This window comes from Myxine glutinosa, chromosome 1 (assembly GCF_964187855.1).
Source record: "Myxine glutinosa chromosome 1, kmMyxGlut1.1, whole genome shotgun sequence".
Taxonomy (NCBI): Eukaryota; Metazoa; Chordata; class Myxini; order Myxiniformes; family Myxinidae; genus Myxine; species Myxine glutinosa.
The window spans coordinates 314,725,734-314,738,682 of record NC_136261.1 but is presented as its reverse complement, the minus strand read 5'-3'; the positions used below and the strand labels follow the sequence as shown (position 1 = coordinate 314,738,682).

Sequence of the window (12,949 nt, the reverse complement as noted above, 5' to 3'; positions counted from 1 at the left end):
GCTGACTGCCAGGAACCACAGCGGCCTCAAACCACACATTATTGAAATGCTCACAAAGTGGTTCCACGAGAATAACCATCTGGTCTGTGAGCTGAAGACTGCAAGAGATATGCTTGCAGAAGGAGATAACTCGGAAGAGCGCCAGATAATCATCCGCGAAAACAAGCAACCACGTGGTGAGCATGCATGCCGCTACAACGCCCAGTCTTCACCAGAAGTCGCCATCTTAATGGACAATGAGCCAACAGAACCCAGAGATATTGTCCTTAAACTTCGCGATGGGGCACTCAAAAGGATAAGTGAGCTGCATGCATCTTATGATGCACTACATTACCCCATAGTGTTCCCATATGCAACGGATGGCTACACTATCCACCTGGTGGCCAGGACTACTACTGGAAAAGATGGACGAAAACTCACACAGCTGCAGTACTACAGCTACCACATCATGGTGAGAGAGGGAAATCACATACTGCAGATGCGACGACTCTTTCAGCAGTTTCTGGTAGATGTATATTCTAAAATTGAGGCAGAGCGACTGGGCTTTATCCACCGGGAGCAAAAGACCTTACTCGCTGATAACTACGGCAACCTCCGTGACAGTCTCATGGCCAGCGATGGCGACCCACGCAATGTTGGGCAAAGGGTGGTCCTTCCAGCAATGTACACAGGTGGGCCGAGGTGGATGCACGAGAGGCAGAGTGATGCCATGGCCTATGTGCATCGCATGGGGAGGCCGGACTTCTTTATAACAATGACAACAAATCCCAAATGGGTCGAGGTCCAGCAAAACCTCTTGCCAGGACAAGAAGCTCATGATCAGCCAGACATCATTGTCTGTGTCTTTCGACAAAAGCACAAGAAGCTCATGGAGCTACTAAAGAAGAGAGTTTTTGGGATGATGAGAACCTTCCTGTACACCATTGAGTACCAGAAGCGTGGTCTTCCTCATGCCCACATCCTCATATGGGTCGCTCCAGAGGACAAAGTCAAGCCCGAAAAAATTGATATGGTCATCAGTGCTGAGATTCCCGACAAGGAACAAGATCCTGAGCGGCACATGATGGTTATGGCACATATGATCCATGGTCCATGCAGAAACCTCAACCAGAACAGCCCTTGCATGAAGGACCGGAAGTGTTCAAAAGATTTCCCAAAGCCATTCCTCCAGAGCACTTAGCAAGGCAATGACAGCTACTCCAAATACCGATGTCTGAAGCCAGAAGACGGTGGTTACACTGGGGAGATCAAGATGTGCCAGCAGGGAAAACGGGTGGTACAGGTAGTCACCAATCAGTGGGTGGTACCCGACAACCCGTTCCTCCTCCGCCAATTCAACTGCCACATCAACGTTGAGATATGCTCCAGCATCAAGAGCATCAAGTATATCACAAAGTATGTCACCAAGAGGACCGATCAGGCAGTGTTTGAACTGCAGCGAGCCAATGAGGAGGCCGGAACTCGTCAAGTGGATGAGGTAGCTAAGTTCCAGAATGCACGTCACGTTGGGAGCAGCGAGGCAGTCTGGAGGATCCTAGAGCACCCAATTTCCGAGCATTTCCCTCCAGTCATTGGCCTAGCTGTCCACCTCGAGAATGGCCAGCGAGTCTACTTCCATATGGACAATGCCGTACAGAGGGCAGAGCGACCACCACCAGCCACTACGCTGACTGCCTTCTTCGACCTCTGCAATCATGACGATTTTGCCAAGACGCTCAAATACCACGAGGTGCCCGAGTACTACACGTGGGACAAGACGCACAAGAAGTGGACCCGCCGCAAGCGGGGCGAAGTGGTGGTCGAAGGACCACATGCAATACGGAAGACTCCGGCAATTGGCCGCATCGACAGCATCAGTCCGAGACAGGGAGACTGTTACTACGTTCGACTTCTTCTGACTGAAGTATGTGGCCCATCCTCTTTCGCTGCTCTAAGGACAGTGGATGGTCAAGAGTTGTCCTTCCGTGAAGCCTGTCTTGCATTGGGACTCCTGGAAACGACCAGCACCTCCACCTTGCTATGGATGAGGCAAGCATCAGCCAGTCTGCACCAAACCTCCGGAGTCTCATGACAGTCATCCTTACCGTATGTTTTCCTAGCAATCCACGCACGCTATGGGATAAGTTCCATGAAATCCTTTCTGAAGACTACCTATTTCAGTACCGTCGCAATGTTGACAATCCCGCTGCTGACTACAATGAGCACATCTAAAACCTTGCGCTTTGCTCTCTCGAAGACAAGTTGATCATGATGGGCGGTCGTCATCTCAGTTCGTATGACTTACCTACCTATGAGAGGGGCACAGAAGATAGGCTTGAGAGAGAATACTTCAGGGAAGTCGACTACAACCAAGAGCAGTTGGCTGTCCAAGCTGATGATCTCCAACAGCAAATGACAGATGACCAGCGTCAGGTCTACAATGCAGTCCTTGAACTTGTGCAGCAAGGTAACATCAACAATGGCAACAAGAGCAGCAACATCATCTTTCTAGATGCACCAGGAGGCACAGGAAAGAGCTTCGTCATCAACACGATTCTAAAGAAAATTCGCTCACGAGGCAAGATTGCTCTTGCCACTGCGTCCAGTGGAATTGCCGCAACACTGATCCAGGGAGGACGAACGCTGCACAGCACCTTCAAGATCCGACTCGACACACACCTCAAAGAGCAGCCAACATGCAGCATCAAGCATGGAACAGCATTGGCCAAGGTCATTAAGGATGCTGCTGTCATCATTGTGGATGAGGCCCCGATGACTCACAAGTCAGCCTATGAAGCTGTAGACCGCACACTACAGGACATCACAGGAGTAAAGAAACCTATAGGAGGAATTCCCACACTGCTCTGTGGAGATTTCCGACACATCCTCCCAGTGGTCAAGAGTGGTACCAGATCCAACATTGTCAATGCCAGCCTGAAGACGTCCCACCTGTGGCGCCATGTGACTGTCAAGCACCTGACCACCAACATGCGAGCTCACCTGTCTGGCGATGAAGGGGCCACTGACTTTTCTAAGCTGCTCCTGGAAATTGGCAATGGACTGATAACATTTTCGGCCGAACCAGACATGATCGAGATTCTTCCTGAAATAGGCAAGGTCGTCTCCACAATGGAGGAGCTGAAGGCTGAAGTCTACCCTTGCTTGACCACAAATGGAGTCCGGTCCGAATGGCTGGCTGAGCGTGCAATTTTTTCTCCGCTGAACACCAATGTCAACCAGCTCAACAACTGGCTCATGGGGGAGTTTCCCGGCGATGAGAGGATCTACAAGTCTGTGGATAGTGCCATCTGTGACGAGGAGGGAGTCACTTACCCTGTTGAGCTTCTCAATTCTCTCAAGCTGTCAGGAATGCCACCACACCTCCTCAAGTTGAAACTCGGTGTGCCCATCATGATCCTGCGAAACATGGAACCACCCAAGACCACCAATGGTACACGCTGCATCATAACTCGTCTACATGCCAATGTCATCGAGGCCACCATCTCCTGTGGACCATACAAAGGAGAAGTCGTCCTTCTGCCGAGGATCCCGCTCATTCCGTCAGACTCTGAGCTGCCGTTCCAGTTTCGGAGACTCCAGTTTCCCTGCAAACCATGCTTTGCGATGACCATCAACAATAGGGTGGGCTTCAAAAAAGCAAAATGCAGATATTCTCCGGGACATGGTCTATTTTTGTTCCTTTTTGTGTCAAAGGAAACCACACCAAATTTGAATGGAATCCAATAATATTTAGGGGTGCCACATCAGTGTTGAATTTTCCCCCATGCAAAAATAGGAATTCCCATTTTTTGGGCTGTATATACACAAAATAAATACATAATTATATATATACATTAAATATAATATTAAAAATAAATATATAGTAAATATACATTAAATAATAAATATACATAAATACACATTATACATTATATATATACAATATATTATACATACAGTTTTGAGACTTCCTATGATCACTATCTGGGCAATTTTCATGCATGTTTTGTACAGGTTCCCGGGGTCAGGGGTACGCTTTTTTAGTGTGTAATATGTAGGCCTAACTTATTGACTGTGGCTCTTTTGTAGAGAGTGACCCTGTGGAGTAAGAATTAACAGGATTTTACCCACATTCTTGCTTTTTTGCAGATATGGCATGTGCTAGTACCAGTGTTTCATTGAAAACTCGGGCTCAGGATAATGTGTATCTCATTGGGTCCACTTCTGGAGATGCCATCAAAGGTGCCAAGCTCCCGACTGTGCATCAATCTCTTGTCCTGTTTTTCCATCACCTGAAGAAGGAGAATCGCACTGCCCGGGAGAGTGCAACCCTCACCATTGAAGAGGTTGTGAAGTTCTGGGAAAAAGCTCACCTACCTACAACGACGAAGCAGCACTGCATCCATCGTTTGGAGAGGCTATATGAAGAATGGAGGAGCCTCCAAAAAGGTGCAAAGCGGAGTGGTGCGACCCAAGAGAAAAAGGAAGCATCCTTCAAGGCCTCCTTGGAGAAGACGTTTGATCTTAGGCATGCAGATTCGGAGGCCATAATCACCAACCCCGAGGACAGGAAGTTTCTTCACGATCAATTCTCAGAGAGGAAGGCTTCAATGGGATCTGTAGACACTGTGTTGGAAGCAAAAACGTTCTTGTGTGTTTGAAAGATCAGCAGCCACGAGATGATTATCGTGAACTCCTAGAACTGACTGTCATCTACATGGGAGGAATCCCACCTCGTGGAATCCGGATCATGGCTCCAGGAGCAATGCACAGAGCCAGATGGATGGCAAAAGCACTATATTCACTACAGGTGTTCATGTTTCGGTCAGAGTTCCACTTGACACTTCGAGAGGCGAGAGAACTCCGAGCCTTCAACATTTTTGTCTGCCTTGTGTATGTACAGGCTTGGTTTCGGGCTCCACAAGCTATTGAGGCTCCCCTGAATGACATTAACCTCTTCAAGAAGTTGGAAAAGTTTGAACAAATCAATCAGAAGATGGCTCAAGCAGCCTTGAAGGCACTTGGCCGCCACACGTGGTACATGAGCCCAGTACTAGTGGCATTTGCATTCTTTGACACCAGAATTGACAAAGAAAGCAAGATCAATATGATTGAAGCATTGAAAAATGACGGTGAAAACCCCTCTCCAAAGAGACCAGCTATCAAACGAGGAACCGCCCTGTCAATCGCTGGCCTCATAACAAAACACACCAAGCATTTCTTCAGCATCCTAGGGACCCCAACTGATTGGATGGATAAGGATCCTGGTTCATGGGAGCAAGAAACCAGCTTTCAGGAAGCAAAGAAAGCCGCCAGTGGCTTAGTCGTGGTGAACGACAGGGCAGAAAGGGGTGTCGCATTGATACAAGACTACAATAAGCTCCTTACAAAGGATGAAGAGCAAAAGCAAGCTCTGCTCCAAGTTGTTGCTGCTCACAGGAAGATGTACCCCGATGCCAAGAAGGCAACAGTGGTGAAACAGGCCCAGAAATAGGAGTTACATTTCTCATTATATTTGGGTTTTTTAATATTATGTGATATGGTGTGTCTTCATTTTATGAACTGAACATTTGGATTGTTATCATTGAATTTGAGTTTTCATAGCAATATAGTGCTATTTGTGCAGCTATTGTAACTTGTGTTTGCTAGAATACAAAGAAAGTGAGTGGAGGGTGGATTTTCATAAAACAAACTTCTGGTTTTGCTTTCGATCCATATATAGAAAAGTTTTGTAGACACCTTTAGTTTGAAGGCTGATGTGGCACCCCTAAATAAAATCAGATTGCTTTCATATTTGGTGTCTTTTCATTTTGGAACAAAAGGAACAACATAAAGCCATGTCCCAGTAAATATTTTTAAAAAATTATTTTGAGCACCACCCTAATCAACAAGGCTCAAGGTCAGACATACAAGACAAGAGGGGTCGACCTCTCTGTCCCCTGCTTCTCACACGGTCAGCTGTATGTGGCTGCCTCTCGGACCGGCAGTGCAGTAAAACTCACCATCCTGGCACCCAACAATCAGACACGCAATGTGGTTTACCCTGAGGCACTCGAGGGCACAGATGACGAACACTTTAAGTTGTGACTATATTTTTTTTGTATAAGGCACATATTGGACTAGATGCTCTTTCATAGTTTGTAAAACACGTTTTTTGGAAAAACTTTTGAATCAAAACAGGCGAATCTCCAGAATTGGTGCTTCTAGGCCGACTATCTTCCCATCCGGTCGAAAGAGAATAATGCTGTTTAGTGTTTAAATTTTATATAAATGATGGAATATATTTTATACAAAATGTATGAACAAAAGTTTATTTATGTTTTAGGTCTGTTTGGCTGAAAAATTTCTGAAATCAATACCCCCACTCTCAGGCATTGTAGGATATAGTCAGAGCATTCACCTTTAATTAATGAATTTTAAGAATCCTTCCAATTTGCACCCGTCGTAGACGGGTATCCTTGCTAGTAATATACAATCACGTGAAAAAGTAAGTACACCCCATGTAAAGTTTTGACTTTTTCAACATATTTCAACATACAGCTATTTGATCTTCATTTCAACAATATTGATAGATAAAGGTGATATAATATAACAAATATCATGAAACATTTATATTTTGTCGTCCATTGTATAATTTAAATAAACATAAATGCAAATTTCGCATGTGGAAAAAGTAAGTACACCCCTACATTTATCACTACTTCAAATACCTAAAATTATAATCAGGTGCACCAGCTCAGGTGCAAATGATTAGAACATCGTTAGAGAGGATCTTGGGGGAACCTGTCTTCTTTAAACCTCAGACATTTAGTTTGATTTGCTATTTGTTGTTGAAGTGTGCGGCGTCATCATGCCTCGATCAAAAGAGCTCTCTGAGGACTTCAGAAAGAAGGTTATAGATGCCCACGAGTCTGGGAAGGGATTTAAAAATATATCCAAACAATATGAAATCAATCGTTCGACTGTCCGGAAGATCATCTACAAGTGGAGAAGATTCCAAACAACTGCCAACTTGTTCAGACCAGGCCGCTCCAGCAAGTTCAGCCCGAGAGCAGACTGCAAGATGCTGAAAGAAGTCTTTAAGAACCCCAGAATGTCATCACGGGACCTACAGGTAGCTCTTGCCACTATTGATGTCAAAGTGCACCAGTCTACAATTTGATCTACATGGGAGGTGTGCCAGGAGGAAACCTTTGCTGTCAAGAAAGAACATCAGGGCAAGACTAAAGTTTGCCAATGAACACCTGGGCAAAGACCAGCACTTCTGGAACAATGTGCTCTGGACAGATGAGTCAAAGGTAGAGCAATTTGGCCACAGTACCAGAAGACATGTTTGGCGAAAACCAAAGACAGCATTTGACCACAAGAACCTGATACCAACTGTAAAGCATGGTGGTGGAAATAATATGGTTTGGGGCAGCTTTGCTGCATCAGGGCTGGGGCAGCTCACCATTAAAGAATCCACTATGAATTCTTCATTGTACCAGAGGGTGCTTGAGGATAATGTGAGGCCATCTGTCAGAAAGTTGAAGCTCAACCCAAGGTGGACCTTGCAACATGACAATGACCCTAAACATACCAGTAAATCACCAAGGCATGGCTGAAAAGAAAGAAATGGAGGGTTCTGGAATGGCCAAGTCAAAGCCCGGATCTAAATCCCATCGAGATGTTGTGGGGGGATTTGAAACGAGCTGTGCATGCAAGAAACCTCTCAAACATCGCACAGCTGAAAGAATTCTGCATGGAGGAGTGGGCAAAAATTTCTCCCAGTCGATGTCAGAGACTGGTAGACAGTTATAAGAAACGCCTACTTGAGGTTGTTTCTGCCAAAGGGAGCAATACCACCTATTAAAGCCAAGGGTGTACTTACTTTTTCCACATGCGAAATTTGCATTTATGTTTATTTAAATTATACAATGGACTACAAAATGTAAATGTTTCATGATATTTGTTATATTATATCACCTTTATCTATCAATATTGTTGAAATGAAGATCAAATAGCTGTATGTTGAAATATGTTGAAAAAGTCAAAACTTTACATGGGGTGTACTTACTTTTTCACGTGACTGTAAAAAAAGAAAGTTTTTGTTTGTTTGTTTGTTTGTTTGTCTGCGCGCGCTAATCTCCTGAACGGTGAAAGATAGGAGGAAACATCTAATACAAAAAATGTCGGGACGGGCCCCGGGAAGGTTATAGGCTAGGTGGTGAGGCCGGTCGAGGCCGCTTCGGCCGGGCTGGGCCCATTTGGCAATTAAAAGCTGAGCTGAATTATAGTAGTCAATCTTCTACGGCCGCGAGTAAAAACTGAATTATAGTAGTAAATTCATTCAAAAAGAACTAAAAATGTCGGGACGGGCCCCGGGAAGGTTATAGGCCAGGTGGCGAGGCCGGTCGAGGCCGCTTCGGCCGGGCTGGGCCCATTTCGCAATTAAAAGCTGAGCTGAATTATAGTAGTCAATCTTCTATGGCCACAGGTAAAAGCTGAATTATAGTAGTAAATTCATTCAAAAAGAACCCGGGCAACGCTGGGTGCTTTCGGGTAGTATATACAGTCAAGTGAAAAAGTAAGCACATCCCATGTAAAGTTTTGACTTTTTCAATATATTTCAACATACAGCTATTTGATCTTCATTTCAACAATATTGAGAGATAAAGGTGATATAATACAACAAATATCATGAAACATTTACATTTTGTAGTCCATTGTATAATTTAAATAAACATAAATGCAAATTTCGCATGTGGAAAAAGTAAGTACTCCCCTTCATTTATCACTACAAATACCTAAAATTAGAATCAGGTGCACCAGCTCAGGTGCAAATGATTACAACATCGTTAGAGAGGATCTTGGAGGAACCTGTCTTATTTAAACCTCAGACATTTACTTTGGTTTGCTCTTTGTTGTTGAAATGTGTGGCGTCACCATGCCTAGATCAAAAGAGCTCTCTGAGGCCTTCAGAAAGAAGGTTATAGATGCCTACGAGTCTGGGAAGGGATTTAAAAAGATCTCCAAACAATTTGAAATCAATCATTCGACTGTCCGGAAGATCATCTACAAGTGGAGAAGATTCCAAACAACCACCAACTTGTTCAGGCCAGGCCGCCCCAGCAAGTTCAGCCCGAGAGCAGACCGCAAGATGCTGAAAGAAGTCTCTAAGAACCCCAGAATGTCATCACGGGACCTACAGGTAGCTCTTGCCACTGTTGATGTCAAAGTGCACGAGTCTACCATTAGAAAGAGTCTGCACAAATTTGATCTACATGGGAGGTGTGCCAGGAGGAAACCTTTGCTGTCCAGAAAGAACATCAGGGCAAGATTAAAGTTTGCCAATGAACACCCAGGCAAAGACCAGCACTTCTGGAACAATGTGCTCTGGACAGATGAGTCAAAGGTAGAGCTATTTGGCCACAGTACCAGAAGAAATGTTTGGCGAAAACCAAAGACAGCATTTGACCACAAGAACCTGATACCAACTGTAAAGCATGGTGATGGAAATATTGTGGTTTGGGGAAGCTTTGCTGCATCAGGGCCTGGGCAGCTCACCATCATAGAATCCACTATGAATTCTTCATTGTACCAGAGGGTGCTTGAGGATAATGTGAGGCCATCTGTCGGAAGTTGATGCTCAACCGAAGGTGGACCTTGCAATATGACAATGACCCTAAACATACCAGTAAATCCACCAAGATATGGCTGAAAAGAAAGAAATGGAGGGTTCTGGAATAGTCAAGTCAAAGCCCGGATCTAAATCCCATCGAGATGCTATGGGAGGATTTGAAACGAGCTGTGCATGCAAGAAACCCCTCAAACATCACACAGCGGAAAGAATTCTGCATGAAGAATTACCCTCTGGTACAATGAAGAATTCATAGTGGCTTCCATGATTGTGAGCTGCCCAGGCCCTGATGCAGCAAAGCTGCCCCAAACCATAATATTTCCACCACCATGCTTTACAGTTGGTATCAAGTTCTTGTGGTCAAATGCTGTCTTTGGTTTTCACCAAACATGTCTTCTGGTACTGTGGCCAAATCTCTACCTTTGACTCATCTGTCCAGAGCACATTGTTCCAGAAGTGCTGGTCTTTGCCGCGGTGTTCATTGGCAAACTTTAGTCTTGCCCTGATGTTCTTTCTGGACAGCAAAGGTTTCCTCCTGGCACACCTCCCATGTAGACCAAATTTGTGCAGCCTCTTTCTAATGGTAGACTCGTGCACTTTGACATCAACAGTGGCATGAGCTACCTGTAGGTCCCGTGATGACATTCTGGGGTTCTTAGAGACTTCTTTCAGCATCTTGCGGTCTGCTCTCGGGCAGAACTTGCTGGGGCGGCCTGACCTGAACAAGTTGGCAGTTGTTTGCAATCTTCTCCACTTGTAGATGATCTTCCGGACAGTCGAATGATTGATTTCAAATTGTTTGGAGATCTTTTTAAATCCCTTCCCAGACTTGTAGGCATTGTGGAAGTGTAACTCAGTGTAACTTATTGATTGGCACTGGTAACTCATTGATTAAGACTGGTAACGAAGCAGATAGACGATTTCGTAAATGAATGCCAAGAATGTGCACGAACATGGTAATCTCTTGTCCACCTGGTCACAGCCCCAGGCTGGAACACCCCCCTATTGTTTGGTAAATGGAACTCGCAGCAGGAGGGGAGCGAGCTGGTGCCAGTGGGGCGAGCATGCATGACCTCGGGGCATTTGTGGAGAAGGGATTAGCGCGACAAGGCCCATATAGACCAGAGCAAACTATGAGTCAGGAGACTTGTCACCAGAAGCTCTGACCTACGGAACGGAACGGAACCCTGTGAACAGCGCTGAGAGAGGACCGGCCGAATAAGAAGAACCAACGACTTGAATTAACAATCCGTTTAGCTATTGTAGTCTTTATTGAATTGAAACAAGTGACTTAGTAATTATAATAAATCCTTACTTTATAAAGCTGTTTCGGTCATATTGGAGTCTCATGAGTCTTAACACATTCTCCGACAACTTGGTGGCTACCGTACGTGGATCAAGTGGACATCGCCAAGGTATTGCATGGCTTCTTGTGGATTGTCCATTATGATATACGAACCTCTGTATAGTTATTTTGTATGTATATGGAGAAAGTGGTGTTTGGGCTTCTCCACGCACTATTGGTGCAGGAGAGCCCTCAGAAGGAAGATATAGATGAGACCTTTTGGCTCCGGTGATGTGCTCGCGACACAGAGACCCATTTGAGTTGGTCTAGGGTGCTGGGTAGTGGATCACAAAGAACCATTGCTGAGCTGGTACTCCCGGGTGCTGTGGCTACTACCCAAAGAACCATTTTTTTATGATTAAGATGTAACGATCTTAACGATCGTCCGAGGTAACGTCCTACAAAATGTCTGCTCGTTCTTTTTCCTTTGAGTCGTAATCCTGTTGAAATCTCATTTACAAAAGCGGAAGTTAGTACGCCGGGGAATGATCGAGGTCCTTGATGGCAAATCAGGAATAGTGAATAAGCGGACAAAGTCACGGATGGAACGTTTTAAACGATTGTAGCTATTATTCGTGTTTTTCTAAATGATTTCTGTAAATACTTATTTTTTGCGCTGTCTAAATAAAATGCGCCAGGTCGACGCTGGTCATTAAGGGCCTTACTGTGACCTGGGAGCAAACGGGGCATGAGTGCACCATGCGACCATTTGCTCCCAAGTCTTGTAAGGCCGGTACATTTGTTTAGCACTTGAAAACGTACCCCTGAGCTGTCCGCTCAAGGTGTGCGATTAAGACGACAGGTCCACAGAATGTTTTTTAGATAAATTAAACGAAATTGTGTAGGACCAAAGCCGTGGGTACAAGGTTTCCCGCCATTTTCTAAAACACCTAAAACTCGTTCGATCAACAAATAAATTCATGACAGACAACCCCATCTCATACCGGTCCAGAATTATTATGAAAGATGGCGATTGGATGAAAATTGCATCAAATTTTGTCCAGGTCCATCACTAAGCCTTTGAGACATGCTTCACGGTTGAATGAAAGACAATAATTAAGTGCTTTTGTGGAAAAGCAATGGCAAACCACCCAATGTCACCACTTTCATGAGCTCAGAGAAATAATAATTCCAAATTCCACTCTGATGGCTCAATGGAAATCGGCAGCAGAATGAAAATCAACAGACAATGGAACAGCTAGCGACGAGTGTTTGTGAGTAACAACCACCCTCTGGTCGAGGCTCATAGGAAAAGTGATACTTATTGATTCGGCACGCTTACAATAGATATTAATGGCGAAGGTTGTGGTTGGTTCGATTTTGCGAAATGAACGTTCTTTGAACAAGTTAAATGGAAAAATAATGAAAAAGTATATAATTGTTTACTCTCTGAAACTGGGTATTGTATAGAACTCTGGGTATAGTTCTCAAATCACTCTGGGTTGTGCCTTGAAGAATGAATTGGAGTTGTGACAAGGTATAGACAGATGGGAGGTTGCGATGCTGGTACTGTGGATTCTATGAGACAAAGTACAGACAAATTTTGTTTCACTTCTAAAAAGATTTGTGGACAAAAGTGGGTGTAAGGATGTAAGGATGTAAGGATGTAAGGATGTAACGATGTGAGGTAATATTGAGTTATGGAATTAATTGCTTTCAACAATGCAAAGGGTGACAAGATATGGGATTTTAATGGGATTTTAATGGGATAAATATAGAAGATGTTTGTTTTTGTCAAGAGAAAGTGACAATTGGCTGAGAAGTCACAGAGGCCGGGTTTTGGGCCTTTGACAGCAGAGAAATTGTGTTTTGACAGCAAAAGACTTCCAAATAATGGTTGTGGCAAACAGTGACTTCTGGGATGACAGGGGTGTGGGGTATTTGGCATCGCCAGACTAGCTTATTGGTTTAGGAATGTTTAGAGGTCATTGCAATGTGATAATTACTTGTGATCATTTGTGAAATTTCATGAACAGATATGTGAAATGGATGTAATTTGAGTGAGT

At 44.4% G+C, this 12,949-nt stretch overlaps 1 protein-coding gene across 1 annotated transcript; it reads left to right on the top strand.

Moving 5' to 3' along the window:
- Positions 1 to 2,250: 2,250 nt before the first annotated feature.
- Positions 2,251 to 11,175, top strand: LOC137414676 (ATP-dependent DNA helicase Pif1-like). Its single transcript, XM_068100218.2, has 2 exons — positions 2,251 to 3,621; positions 11,128 to 11,175. The coding sequence occupies exons 1-2, from the start codon at positions 2,251 to 2,253 to the stop codon at positions 11,173 to 11,175; spliced, it is 1,419 nt and encodes a 472-aa protein (XP_067956319.2).
- The last annotated feature ends 1,774 nt before the right edge of the window (positions 11,176 to 12,949 follow it).

Excerpts from the sequence above, each read along its gene's own strand:
- LOC137414676 (XM_068100218.2), top strand. The coding sequence starts at position 2,251 with ATGGGCGGTCGTCATCTCAGTTCGTATGACTTACCTACCTATGAGAGG. Across the intron at positions 3,622-11,127 it reads CGATGACCATCAACAATAGG|GAGAGCCCTCAGAAGGAAGA; the intron begins GTGGGCTTCAAA and ends CTATTGGTGCAG.